This window comes from Cervus canadensis, chromosome 15 (assembly GCF_019320065.1).
Source record: "Cervus canadensis isolate Bull #8, Minnesota chromosome 15, ASM1932006v1, whole genome shotgun sequence".
Taxonomy (NCBI): domain Eukaryota; kingdom Metazoa; phylum Chordata; class Mammalia; order Artiodactyla; family Cervidae; genus Cervus; species Cervus canadensis.
Window position 1 is genome coordinate 5,641,217 of NC_057400.1, and position 13,598 is coordinate 5,654,814.

At 44.5% G+C, this 13,598-nt stretch overlaps 1 protein-coding gene across 12 annotated transcripts in view; it reads left to right on the forward strand.

Annotated features, from left to right (window-relative positions):
- CLASP1 (cytoplasmic linker associated protein 1) overlaps positions 1–13,598 on the forward strand; it is a 263,446-nt gene that overhangs the window by 188,691 nt on the left and 61,157 nt on the right. For 4 of the 12 annotated variants that reach the window (XM_043488035.1, XM_043488036.1, XM_043488037.1 and 1 more), the window contains 3 exons: positions 9,021–9,124; positions 10,937–10,960; positions 12,202–12,446. In XM_043488035.1, the coding sequence (XP_043343970.1) occupies positions 9,021–9,124; positions 10,937–10,960; positions 12,202–12,446 (373 nt within the window). Of the gene's footprint in view, positions 1–1,015; positions 1,124–5,987; positions 6,051–9,020; positions 9,125–10,936; positions 10,961–12,201; positions 12,447–13,598 lie in introns of all 12 variants that reach the window. The other 8 variants (XM_043488028.1, XM_043488029.1, XM_043488031.1 and 5 more) reach the window with 5 other exon arrangements.

A 13,598-nucleotide genomic window follows, 5' to 3' on the forward strand; every position in this document is an offset into this window, starting at 1 on the left:
TTCTGACAAAGTCATTTCTGTCTAGTCCAGAATTGGTAGATCCTCTCAAGGTGGAAGTGTTTATTGTTCCCATCAGCTATCATGTAAGTGGCTACACGCTTTCAGTTTTCAAAGTTGCTTCTGAGTATTTCCCCAGTACTGCCTTCCTGTTTTCTCAAAGTAAACTGAAAAATAAGGGCATCGTGATCTTTTCTGAGATTTATGGCCAAGTTATATTAGCCCTTAGGCTTCTTGGATTCTGTCTTCCCAGTATCCTGAGACATGAGACTGTATTAGTTCTTCTCAGGCCAGTGGCTGATCCGCAGTATGAGTACTGAAGTTATCAGGCCCCTTGCCATGGACTTAGGTGTGAGGCTGGGTAAGTGAAGGCACTTGGGGAGGGATGACAGGCAGATCTTTCTGGCTTCCTGTAGAAAAAGCAGGAATTAATGTCAAGGCCAGTGAATGAAGGTTATCGGTCCCGATTCTATATGTTTGTTGGTTTGGTAATTATGTTTGCAGCATCTCCACACTGGTTTGAAGTAGGCAGGTTCTGTAGCTGGGTCAGCCCTTGTGACTTCTGTTTGTAAAGACGGCCGGGCTGGGAGCAGTGAACCCTCTTAATTAGGTAAGTTCATGAAGCTCAGTGACCAGAGCCTTTATTCTGTTTTTTAATCCAAATTAAATTATCTTTCTAAGGACCCATTGCATATGAAAATGACCATGGCCTTTTATTATCCTCTTGCGGAGAAGTTAAAGCCATAAAAACTGATCATCTCTGGACAACTTTTGACCTTGTATTTTCTGATCCCAGTTTGCTCTTTGGAGAGCTCTCTTTGGCTGTCTCACCGTCAGATGCCATTTCGCCTTCCTGCTGCAGTTCACAGCTTTGTGAGGCAGTGAGCACGTTGAGTTTTGCCTACACCCCTCCTGTTGTCAGTGATCATGCAAACGGAATGTGACTGACCGTGTGTGAGTTTCTCTGTCTTCATTAAACTTGTTCCCCTTCTCTGAAACCCCTCATGCTGCACGCTAGCACGGAGCAGCCGTATCCCTCGACCCAGCACGAGTCAGGGGTGCAGCCGCGATGCCAGCCGTGAGAGCAGCCGGGATACGAGCCCTGCTCGGGGCTTCACGCCGCTCGGTGAGTACCCGCCGGCCGGGCACCCCGAGCGCCCCGCCCGCCAGGCCCAACCGCCGGCCTCTGTCCCTGCACCACCGCCCCGTGAGCATCTGCTCTGCACCCTCTTCCCGAGCCCCCCTTCCTGGCACCCCTCTGCATGCTCAGGTTTTGGCTTCCCCAGGTTTTATTTGTCAGAGGGAAAAAGCACCGCCTCCCTCTGTACCGTTGTCACTTGGACCACTGGCTCCTGGGCAAGCCCACCTGTGAGGTCATGGCCAGTGGGAGGTGAAGCTCAGCCAGAGATCACTGGGCTTCAGACTTGAGTGAGTTCAGAGCATATCCACAGTCGTTGAATTTATACAACTTGTTTTTCACCTTACAAGGCATCAGTCCACGTGTAAGTCACTTCAAAGAAGGACAAAAAGTAACATCATGATAACATTTAGGAAGCTAAACGTGTTCACTTTGGGGGTAGGAACGTTAATGAGAAAAGCAGCATGAATATCAGCTGTCCTTCTGTTGAATGAGTCCTTTGAAAACTTTCTTTAGAGCAGTCTACAAATTTGGATAAACTGACAAGGTGTATGTATAGCACACCTCGATGTTCACTGTTAATTATTAAGAAATTTTCCTTTTTCCTGGGCTCCACAGGCTCTTTAATGTTTGTGACCCACTGCCACCCGAGGACAAAAAAAATCACAGTATTTGGTGGCCATGGTACATTGTAAGTACGTACCTCTGATCACCAGTTGGGTGCCAGTTGGAGCTGTCTGACACAGCCCCATTCAGTTTTTCTTATAGCCAGAATTTGTATTTTAACAATTTCTAGTATTCAGGAAAAATAAGATAAAAAGAGAAACATGTATCCTTTATAGATACTGAATTTACTTTTTCTATTTAGTTTTAATAGTCCTGCCTTTCTCTAAAATGGACATATGCCTTTTCACTTTGCACTCTCACTCAGCACATATTTTCACAAAAAAGAAATGTTTTGTATTCTTCAGTAGTTGTGTTCTAGTTGTTTGGCATATTTAGTACTGTGCAGTTGTCTGTTTTTGTCATGATAAGCTTCGCAAGTAAGGTCAAAATCATCTTACAGTACTTGGGCCAAGGCCTTAAGTTATTATCTGGAGCTGTGAACTTCAACATTCTGTTATTTTGACTCTAATAATGAAGCAGGTCTTTCAAATATAAAAATGTCACTGTGGAAGATGGATGGTGGAGCAAAAGCATTAAGTCTTAATATTTTCCTCTGTCTCCTTCTGATATCATATACTTCTTCCCCGGATCTTTTTCTCCCCGAAATCAGTAATTAAAATCTAAATCTATCCCTCTGTGAACACTGTCCTTTGTGGAGTTCTCAGAACGAGCAGGAAGACAGATGCAGGGCCCTGTAGACAACCCGCCAGACTTGGCGAGGAGACGCTTGTGTGAGTGTCCTGCTTGCTGAGCACCGGGGCCTGAGGAGGGCGCGAGTCGCCTGGACCCTCCCAGCTCCTGCACAGTCTGCAGTGTTGGACCAAAATCCTCAAGAACAGTCAGGGGCAACAATGGTGACTTTTTTCTGTAAGAACTGGTTATTTTTCCCTTCAAATTATGGCTGTGTATGCATCCTTGTTCATGATTTGCCCTTCCGAATAACTTAGAATTGAACAATTCGGTCTGTTTATTGGTCATTTTGTCTCTCAGAGGCAGTTCCCTGTTTTTATTTCACTCAGACACTGCTGTGTTTGTTACTGCCCATGGAAGCAGCCTTTGTGACCCTAGCATTTGGCCTGTGGCCCAGGCAAGGTGTGCTGGACTCTTGAGGTCCTCACTGGACTCCGAGGGGCTGAGGACGCAGCTCCGCGTTCCCACTCGGGTGTTTTCTGGTGACGGCGCGGGTTGTGATGTCTGTCATTGCTGCCCCCGCAGCTGGAGACGTGGCTGTGGATGCCTCTCTTTCCGATCGTCTCTAGCCGCAGCGTGCTCTTCTGTGTGGGCAGGGCAGGAGTTAGCCTCTTTCCAGCTCAGCTTTTAGAGCATGCCTCTTTTGGAGGGCGAGTTTAAATCTGTTTATAAAACTTCTGTCCGGCTCAGAGCTGCAGCAGTGCGTCTGTGTCCCTGCCCCATTCCGAGCAGTCAGAGGGCACACGGCCCCGTGGGTCCTGTTCAGCCTCTGGGACAGGCATCCTCGCCCCTCTTCTCAGATGACGCAGCCGAGGCTGGGAGAAGAGTCCACTCTCTCCAGATCCCACACTGTGACTTCAGAGCCTGGCTGTTCCTCCACCTCATCTGAGGCGTCTTTCTCTTGTTCCTCCAGAGTGAGCTGAATGCTTCCTGAGGCCTCCCCAGGCCCGGGTTCGGAGCAAGCACCCTGCTTGGCCGTGTTCCCAGGCTTGACCACAGGACCTGAGAATGCATGTAGAAACGCCCGAGGTTGCTGCCGCCTAGAGAACCTCCTGTGCCCTTCAGAGGGCGTGGTGTCTCCTTCTCGGTCTCGTTCACTTGATGTTCACTTTGCGCCCCCTTGTCAACCAGCGGGACTCTGTGTCAGTGCCCCTTTGAGTCATTTATACAGCCAGCCTTCACTTATAGAAGAAGAACAGAAGTAACTGTTTTGGTGACTGCATATTGGGTTTGAGTTTGTAGGTTTTGTGGGTTTTTTTGTAGTTTGTGGCTGTGCAGGCTGTCTCTGGCTGCAGTGAGTGGGGGTTACTCTCTAGCTGCGGTGCATGGGCTTCTCATTGCACTGGCTTCTCTTGTTGCAGAGCATGGGCCCAGGAGTGTAGGCTCAGCGGTTATTGTGCACGGGCCCCTGTGGCGTGTGAAATCATCCTGGACCGGGAATCAAACCAGTGTCACCTGCATTGGAGGTGAATTCTTAACCACTGGACCATTAGGACATCCTGTATTTTTCTTAAAAACTTGTTTTGGACCATTTTAATGGTATGAATATATCTTTAAATGGTCACGGTGACAACTTTTGGGAAGATTAAGGGCTCTAGGACTCTGCTGTCAGTGAGGCGTTTATGTAAGTGGGTCCGCTTGGATTCCATTGTGGGATGTTCACTTGAGTACATGACGAAGAACTCATTATATGACATATTTGCGTAGAATATTCTGTTGAAACAGAACCAAAGGACAGCTTCATAATGAACCTTCAGATCAGGTGTTGCTTAAACACTGTTTCCAGTTTAAACTATCAGGATATGATACCGTTGTGCTTGTTTAAGAAATGAGTAGTTTGTTTCAGTCTTACACAATATTTTGTCAGTTTATTTATTTAAGGAAAGTGATTATTTGGTAATATCTGTTCTAGAGCTTGCTGACTTATTTTCGTGCATCTTGAGAAATTAGGAATTTTCCTTTTCTTTTGCATGCTGATAAAAATTTATCCTCACTGACCAGGTGACCTTTGCTGTTTAGTGTCTCTTATCCGGCAGATATGCATGTTTCATAAAGTGACATGAGCTTAGATAAATAGTCACATTGAAGAGTTTGAGGCTTTGCCCCTCCACAAGTAACTGTGTTAGCACTCGGGGACTCTGGGCTCCGGTTGTGCAGGCGGGAGGCAGCACGGCTTAGGGTCGCTCCGGGAAACCTGTGAACCTGCTTGTTGCAGTCACTGTGTTCTTTCCGCGTAATGATTAGAAGCACGTTACCTCCCCCCCGCCCCCGAGGTAAGAAAAAGCCTTATGTTGTGTGGTACTCCGGTCAATAAATTCGGGTTTGGACCCAAGCCTGTATTTCATAATTATTTCTAAAAGTCATTCCCTCCACACGAGTCTGGAGTTTGGTATATATTTTCTCAGATTGATGTATTGATGTGATTATTATGAGTACTTGCTAGTAAAATAATATTTGACATCTAAGTGTAAAGTAGAGTTTATGCTTGAGCATTGCTGTGACCACCAGCGCCGCGCTTCTGTTGCCTCCGCGGTTTATCCTGTGCCTGGCACTGTTTCAAGTGTTTGATGTATGAGCTCTCTTAATCCTCTTAGCTCCCAAGAGGAGGGCACCACTGTCAGCCCCATTTTACAGGTGAGGACTAAGGCACGGAGAGCTTTAGTACTTCGCCCAAGGCCCGTTCTCCCAGCCTGCATGTGTCACAGAGCTGGTGCTCGCAACCGGAGTCCCGAGCTGCCTCTCCAAGGAAGGATGTTAAACATACTGCTTAACTTTCCAACAGTTAAACAATGAGGTAGTTACTAATTAGGATATTTGTGCAGCAGAACAACAAACTAGGGAAACTGGAATTATAGTTGTTGACCGCCCCCCTTTTAAATCAATCAATTTTTGTTCTGTGAAGCATAAAGAATTTTATTTTTTAGTGACGTGTGGTTGGTGTACAGGGCTGTTGATTACAGCTATGGAGCAGAGTGACTCAGTTGCACACCTGTACGCACCCCTCTGTTCGTATTCTTCTCCGTGGCGGTTTATCGCAGGACGTGAGCCTAGTCCCCCATGCCGTACAGTAGGAGCTGTTGTCTGTCCATGCTCTGTATACAAGCCCCCTCTTGTGGCCTCACGCTGTTTCTGTTGAGAGGACATTGTGGACTCCTCCGCTTCTGTACATGGTGCATGGTTGCCTGTGCATCGCCTCCCGACGAGAGGTGTAACCCAGGCTGCTGCCGCCCCTCTGGTGTGGCCCCGGACGGCCTGCCCGTGCACAGTCCACGGAGGCCACGGTGCCTCCTGTCGTGGGCGCGCACCGGAGGCGCGGGCCGCTGGGTGCACAGGCTGGGGCTCGGCGCTCGCTGTCCATTCATCTCCAACACCATCTCCTTCCATGAGGACGCACGGCTGTGTCGGGAGCAGCCCCGCGCCCTCCGGCCTGCGGCCGCTGCTGTCCGAGGTTCTCGTGTGTTAACCCTGTGGGTGTTGCCGTTCCTTTTACCTGCAGCCTCTCGACGTCATTCCAGGTCCACTAGTGCTCTCGCCACGGCTGACTCTGTGGGGCCGTCAGGTGAACACGTGTTCATGCATGCCTGTCTCACACGCATTGTCACACTTGTTCCCATCTTATTCGCTAGCAGTTGGCATGGATGCACCTCATATTTTCCCCCCGCGGTGTGCTTCTGTTTTTTTTTAAGTTGTTGAATGTTTATGGTTCTGTTAATAGGCTATAGATGCTTTGTAGCTTGTTTGACAACATCATTTATCTAGTGTTCATATTTATGTTAAAACAGAAGGATGGCGAAGCACTTCCGCCCTTGCTTTCAGTCCCTCCTGCAGGAAAGCAGCAACCCCAGATAGGTGTCCTGAGGGGTCCCTAGGAGAATTGGGGTATGGACCTCATCCAACGGAGGCTTTCGTCTCCCAGTCTTTGCTCCCAGTAAAGTGGTATCTATGAATGCTAGTTATTCCTGTCCAGTTTTCATCACCTGGAGGTACTATTTAGTGACCAGATGTTCAATTAGAGCATACCCCTTTTCACATGGATGGAAGGAAGTGGATTTCCCTGAAACTTTAATGGAAAAACAAGTCATGATTAGGATAATCAGGTCAGGCCAAAGGTAGCCTTTGCAGCCTGCAGACCCGAAACACTGCCTCAGCCCCATTTTAACAATACCCAAAATGCTCTGGTTGGCCATTAGGGCAGAAAGTAAGCATTCAGTAATGTTCAATCTGCCAGATTTAACTGGCATCATTTTGATAAACTAATAATCCCTCATGACTACAGTTTTATCAACTGAGTACGAGGCATCATCTGTTAAATTTGACTGTTGATGATGACAACTGTGACCAATTTACTGAGTCAGTGTTGCTGTTTTTTCTCTGAATGAACCACCTATGCATTTTATTATGTGTTCTTTGATTAGGACATTCCCCTAAAGATTATGGGCCAGGCTGAGGGCAGTTGTACGTATCCATCTCTTGGAAACTTAATGGTACCAGAGAGAACATAGAGCAGATTTTGGTCTGGTGGAAACAAAAGGCTTATAAATTTTCTTCACTCCAAACGTTTCCCCTTAAGATTTGAAATTCAGTTATCTATGATAATAAGTATCTGCAGTCACTGTGTGTGGCGAAGCTATACACGTCTGAGAGGTGCAGAATAATTGCTTTGTTCTCACAGTTTTAATTTTGTGTCTGAAGAATCACTGTTATCCCTGGAGCAAGATTTGCTGGCATGAGATCTATTTTTTTTTTAATTAAGATTATGTTTTATTTAAGTTTATGCTGGGTAATTTCTAAATGGCTTATAACTGGATTACTTTCATTCTGTTACTCATAAATCCCTTACTATCTACCCTTTTTTAATGAAAAATGAGAAAGACTTGAACAGTGATCATTTATAAAACTGCATCATAAATCTCAAATTTCTAATTGTTTCATATTTGAACTGATAATTTATATTATAGAGAGAGATATAATTGATTTTATACAGCATGTTATCACCTTTTAAACATACACATAATGATGAAATTCAGTATAATCAACAAATGCATTAAAAAAGGGGATAGTATAACATGCAATTTTTGTTTCTCTTTAAAAATTCATAATTGTATAACTTTTGATTAGTAGTTAAATTTTTTCTCCCATTCTGTGGCAGTGGAAGATATGTTTCAAAACTGACAATTTTAAAAAGCTAAATAACACATCACTTTTAAAGTTCACCAGTTTGTAGCTGATGTCTTGTTACCTATCCAAATTTGAAATATATCATTTTATAGGAAAGATCAATTATGTAAGACAGACTTTAGCTTTCTTTCTCCCTCCCCCACCAAATGCCTTCATTATTAGAGTACACCACATATGGAGATTTTCCTTGTCCAAACAGTGTCTTATTTGTTAAAGTGGTTTTAATCTTAAAATTTTAAACAAGAAGCATTTACTGGATTGCTTTGTCTTGAGCTGCCACAGTGGCGAGCAGCAGGGACTCACAGGGGCGGTGAGTTCCGTGTAATCTGTGTCCCAGTAAAGCCCTGTCCGGGAGTGAAACCACCAGTGTAATTTACACGGACTTTCTCCTGCATTGTTATAACCTCAGCCTTTCTGAAGGAAGGCCGGACAGCTCATGTAAAGGGGTTTCTAAGTTAGTCTTTTTGAATTCAGTGCTTTCACTGCCAGAGGCGCGGATTCTGTCTCTGGTCAGGGAACTAAGATCCTGCAAGCCTCGTGGAATGGCCAAAGAAAAAAGTCTTTATTGTCCACAATCGTTAATAAGCTTATAATGGTTGTTTGAACCACTAAAATTGGAAAATTTTTTTGCATTCTGTCCATTTTGTTCACACATATAAAGATTATCATTTAAAAATCCTTTGAGGGACTTCAGAAAAAATTTATGTGATCTGAATGATTAATGTTTTTCAGTGGAGATACTAGCTTTTTGTGGTGAAGATTAAAGAATTTTAATACATTGATTTTTAAACAACCTTTGGTGACACAGGCATCATGATGAACAGATACCTAAAATTAATTGAGCTTAATAACAAACAGTAGTGACAGTAATGAAAATTTGCAGAGAGATCAGTATAATACATTGGATTCAAACTTTGTCTGTTTATTACATATTGCATTAAAACTCATTTATCAAACCATGGAGCTTTCTAATTAGTTTGACCAAATATCAGGGCTTCTTTTGCCTCTAGAGAGAATGCTAAATAAATGAAAAGGCTCAACTCATGGCCCAGTTCCCTTCTGTGATAAGTTCCCCTCTCCAGCCTATATCTTAGCACTTTTCCAAAATAAAATATCCTTAAAGAACCATTTCAGTTGTCAGGATGCAACTGTATTAAATGTGAACATTGTAACCTCTGCCACTGGTAAACAAGTCAAGTGTAGTTGAAACTACAAGCCAACTGCAGTAAAAACTGGCTAGAGATTTTTCAGTGTTTCTCTCCAGTAAGTGGGATGAGGCAAGGGCCATTGCAAAGAAATGAAAACATTTGAATTAAAATGACATATATTTTTGCTTTTGTTTTTTACCTAGACCGCTTTGGGCTCGGCCAGGCAGGAAGAATTCCTGGTTCTGTGAACGCCATGCGGGTTCTGAGCACCAGTACAGATCTGGAAGCTGCTGTTGCTGATGCTTTGGTAAGAGGCCCGATGTGTGTGGAGTCTCTTTGAATTACCGACCTACATTTTTCTTTGTCTTCACAGGAAGTAGCCTCCAAATCAGGTCACTAAGTCTTCTTTGATACTCTTTGAGATCATGTAAATATTGGGTAAATTTAGATTATTATTCCTTTCTTCGTAAACTTTTGACTCTGTATGTAAGTGAAGACTGGCCTTTCGAGCTGCATTAGCGTCAAGAGTGTCTCCTCTGCTCCTCAGTAACAAAGAGGTTCGGATGGCATCGGGCTTGTCTGATGTCATTGGGCTTCTTCCTTTCCTTTTTTATCCATTTTTTTTCCAGCATTTCCTTTTTGCCCCTTCTTTTGCTTCTGTTGCTTTACAGGCTTTGATGGCATAGCCTAAGCACATCATTGTATAATAGTAGGTCACAGACTTTATGGTTTGAAACTCTTGCATTTATTCCATTACCATCACTAGTTGTTCTGTATGATTTTTATGTTTACTTGTTTGAATGAGTCCTTAAGTCATTATTTACAGAAACTTTCCCAGATTTTAAGATGAACTCTGAGGATATGAAGCACTAGTGGAGTATGTTTTTTCTTGTATTGTTATAATGTAATATTTTAAAAAGCAATATAAAGTGATTAGAAGTCCTTAAATTTGTGCTCCTAGCAAAAAGTTCCTCAGTAGAATCAGCTTGTGATCAAATTGCCTTTTAAAGATGCATTTCCGCTGGTAGTAACACAGCCTCTTGTTTCTTCTGGTTTATGTGCTCAGCATTTAAAATAGACATGCTTTAGAGAACTGTCTGGTCTCTGGTCTTACTTGTACTGTTTTAAGAGAAAAGCATTATAATACCCTGCTTTCAGACCCTGAGATTTTTAATCCAGCCCTGTTTTCATTTGACCAAAACTTGACAGTGTATGGCTTCAGGGATTCTAGCTCACATCCCTCCTGGCCCTCCCTCATTTACTCTTGCTCAGCCAGGTTTCTCTGACAAACATCTGTGAGCGAGCAGTCTTCCAGTCTCCTAGTGCTTTCCTGATGAGGGCTGGCCCGGCAGGTACTGGAGTTCAGGATAATTGCTTTAAGTAGGACTTCAAGAGTCACAAGTTGGAGAGTTGATGTAGCAGCTTTCCTTCCAAGTTGCAGCGTTTGGAATTTGTTTCTTACCTATTCTGGGACTGTAAGAAGTGGGAACCAGTGGGGTGAGAAGTGATGGATGCACAAAACGCTTGGTGGCTGGGGTGGGGGGAGGGGGAGGGCGTGTCCCCTTGGTCCTTAAAGATCTGCCCCAGGGACACAGCACAGAGCGCCAGGGGGCAGAGCGGGACTCCAGAGTCTGGGCTTTGCCTTTGCCTGACTTGGGCTTTGCTCGAGCTCTGGCTGTCCTTACACTCCCAGGGCCCTTACGACATTTTGTTCAGACCTCTTGGTCTCTCCCCATGACCTGCTTCAGAAGCCAGTGCCAGGATGGTACTCAGTCCCTGCCTCACAGAAAGGAAGTCCCGGGACAGAAGCTTTCCTAGGAGCAGACGACAGAGTTAATAGCGACATTTGGGATGTGCCTCAGTGGTGTGGGGAGAGTTTCAGCAAAGAATTAGAGCAGATACTGGAAGGTCTCATAAGAGAGGTGCAAGAGGGTTAGGAAATGCCATTGTGAAAGCATTCTTTGTTATTCGCTTGATATGAATTGCTTGCTAACCTGTATTTTTGGTTTGCTAATATATGTTTTGCTGTACACTTTTGTTGCAAGAACAATCCCCACATATGCTTCTGACATAATTCTCTATGCTTTTTCCCCATCCTTCAATATTTTCCTGCCTACAGCTGTTAGGAGACTCCAGGAGCAAGGTACCAGTGCTTTAACTTTTGTTTTATAACTTTTTTTTTCTGTTGTGAGTATATTTCCTTTAGGAGCTGGTAAAAGCAACAAAAACGTAGCCTAGCATAGAAGTTCTGTTCTGAACTGTGATTTTGTGGAAACTAGTGGTGCTTCTGCTAGCGACAGAACTGGTCATGTCTCACGTGGGTTTGAGCCTTGTTTTCCAACATCAAGTTCTGCCCCTTATCCTACTAGTGTTTCATTTTACTAACCTAGGTTTTGTCTCTTACATTGTTATTATTTCATGAGTGGTTACATTCAGCTTTTTCTTATCTTAGGAATCTAGTTCATGTATAAGTGAGATGGCCGTATAATTATCATCCTAACAAGGATACTTTTGAGCGTGAGGGAGGGTGCCATTAATAATTATGTGGGGACAGTAGGTGGAAGGCAGAGCTGTCCCAGGTAAGTTGTGATGTGTGTACAAGCCACATTCCTAGGAAGTTACATTGGTGCAGTTTAAGCCCATAGCTACTTGTTTTCCTCTTAGAGAAATTAAATTTTATCTGTTTTATATAGTTCTTGCTATATAATTTTGGGGTTTAACTTAATAGTTTTATATTCAGGATAAGAGACATGAATGAAGTGGGTATTCTAGTCTAAGGAGGCCTATTAGTGTTGTAAAACTGTAAGTCCTTAATAAAAATGGCATAGGTCTTTAGAGCATCCTTTTATATAGGACACTACACCACTGACATTGCAGTGTCAGATGTTCTTAAGGGAGCATGAATTTTCAGACAAATTTACTTACAGACCATGCTCAAGACAGGGTGCTTTTGGTTGGGAAAGGGTGGTGGGCTCACAGGCTCCATGTGTCAGATGCTAAGCTAGGCTGTTTAGCATATAATTCCACTCAATCCTGACAGCAGGCCTGTGAGAAGGGTCGTCAGTATTATCTCAGGGATGGGGACACTGAGGCGGAAAGGTGAGGAGGCTTTCTGAAGTCACGTGGCGGGGCCATGTTACTGAGAGGGCCGTACACCTCCCTCTGCTGTGGGTTGCTCTGCTTACTCCTCATTCTGCCTCCCAGAAGTCTGCTGTTCTGTTTCCCTTCCCCTAACCTGTAAGCAGAGGGAAGGTGTGGGTGCATGTGCCCATGTGTGTGTTCGTGTGTCTGTGTGTCTGTATTTAACTCTTCATTGTTGACTGTGTGTGCTGAGACCCATGTTGCCTTTCCATTTCTTCCCTGACCCCTCCTTGGATCTGGCAGAAGAAGCCTGTGAGGAGGAGATACGAGCCCTACGGGATGTACTCTGATGATGACGCCAACAGTGACGCCTCTAGCGTGTGCTCTGAGCGCTCCTACGGCTCCCGGAACGGGGGTATCCCCCACTACCTGCGCCAGACTGAGGATGTGGCCGAGGTGCTCAACCACTGTGCCAGCTCCAACTGGTCTGAGAGGAAGGAAGGGCTTCTGGGTCTGCAGAACCTGCTCAAGAGCCAGAGGACGCTGAGGTAGGACGGGAGGCCAGGTTCCTTCAGACGGAGCCCCGTGTTGCACGCGTGAGGGCCTGACACGGATGCATGGTCATTTATGGGGCAGGCCCAAGAGAGGCCAGGATGGCTCAGATGTGGTCTTTGCCTTCCAGGGAACTTAAATATCGGGCAGACACTCCATAGCTTATTAGGTCTAGGAAACATGTGGTTCAGCACAGCTCAGATTTGTCTAGTAGGTGTTTTGAGAAAACTCAGAACAGTTTGTGGTTTAGGTAAAACATAAAAACAACTCTGAAGTTAGTACAGTTTACTTACACTTCAGAGGCATGGATAAAATGATGCCAGTCTCAGTCTAAAGTGTTTGCCTGTGCACGTGCATATGTGTGGTTTTTATAAATATGCAGAGTAGAGACACTCAGATGGAGACTCCCAAGTAGCCCAGCATTGTCTCTAGAATTAGTGATGTTTGCTTTTGTTTTTGTTTCTGTATTTCATAGATTTTCTAAAATAAGCATGTATTACATACACCAAAAACACATGTTTATACCATATTTCATCAGATCTAAGGTACCATTGACACGCCATTATTTTATATCTAAGAAGAAATGCTTCTTATAAAACATGACAGCACTGATGTGTCACTGATTGCAGGGTGAATCTCGTGGTTCCAGCCATGTTTGAAGTATAGTCTGTTACATTCTTTGAATAACTTTTTTAAGCAATACTGTGAGACTAGTAAAGTGTTTCTGTTCATGGATGGCTCTGCAAAACTCTGTGAGCATGGACTGAGGAGTCACTGGGCTTCAAGTGTAGCCGTCTGTAGTCAGTGTGACCCCTGCCGTATTCCTTCCTGCCGCCTTAACTCCCTGCCCCCCTTTATTCATGCCACTCTCTGCATGCCCGTGCCTGCTGAAGTGTAGGTCACCTCTGGTGGTCTGGTGATCTGTCAGAAAACAAAAGCGATGAAATGTCATTATTCTCCAGTAATCTCCTTGATTCTGGTGGCCCCGGTTTCTTGGCTCTTAGTGTTCTCCACGTATCCATTGAATAAGCTCTAGCCATCTATTGGTTAGCACTGGCCTGGTCTGGATTTCATGGTTAGCGATGTTAAAAGGACCGTTGGATCTGAGAGGGGGTGGTGTGGGGGAGAAGATGACACTTTCTAATCAA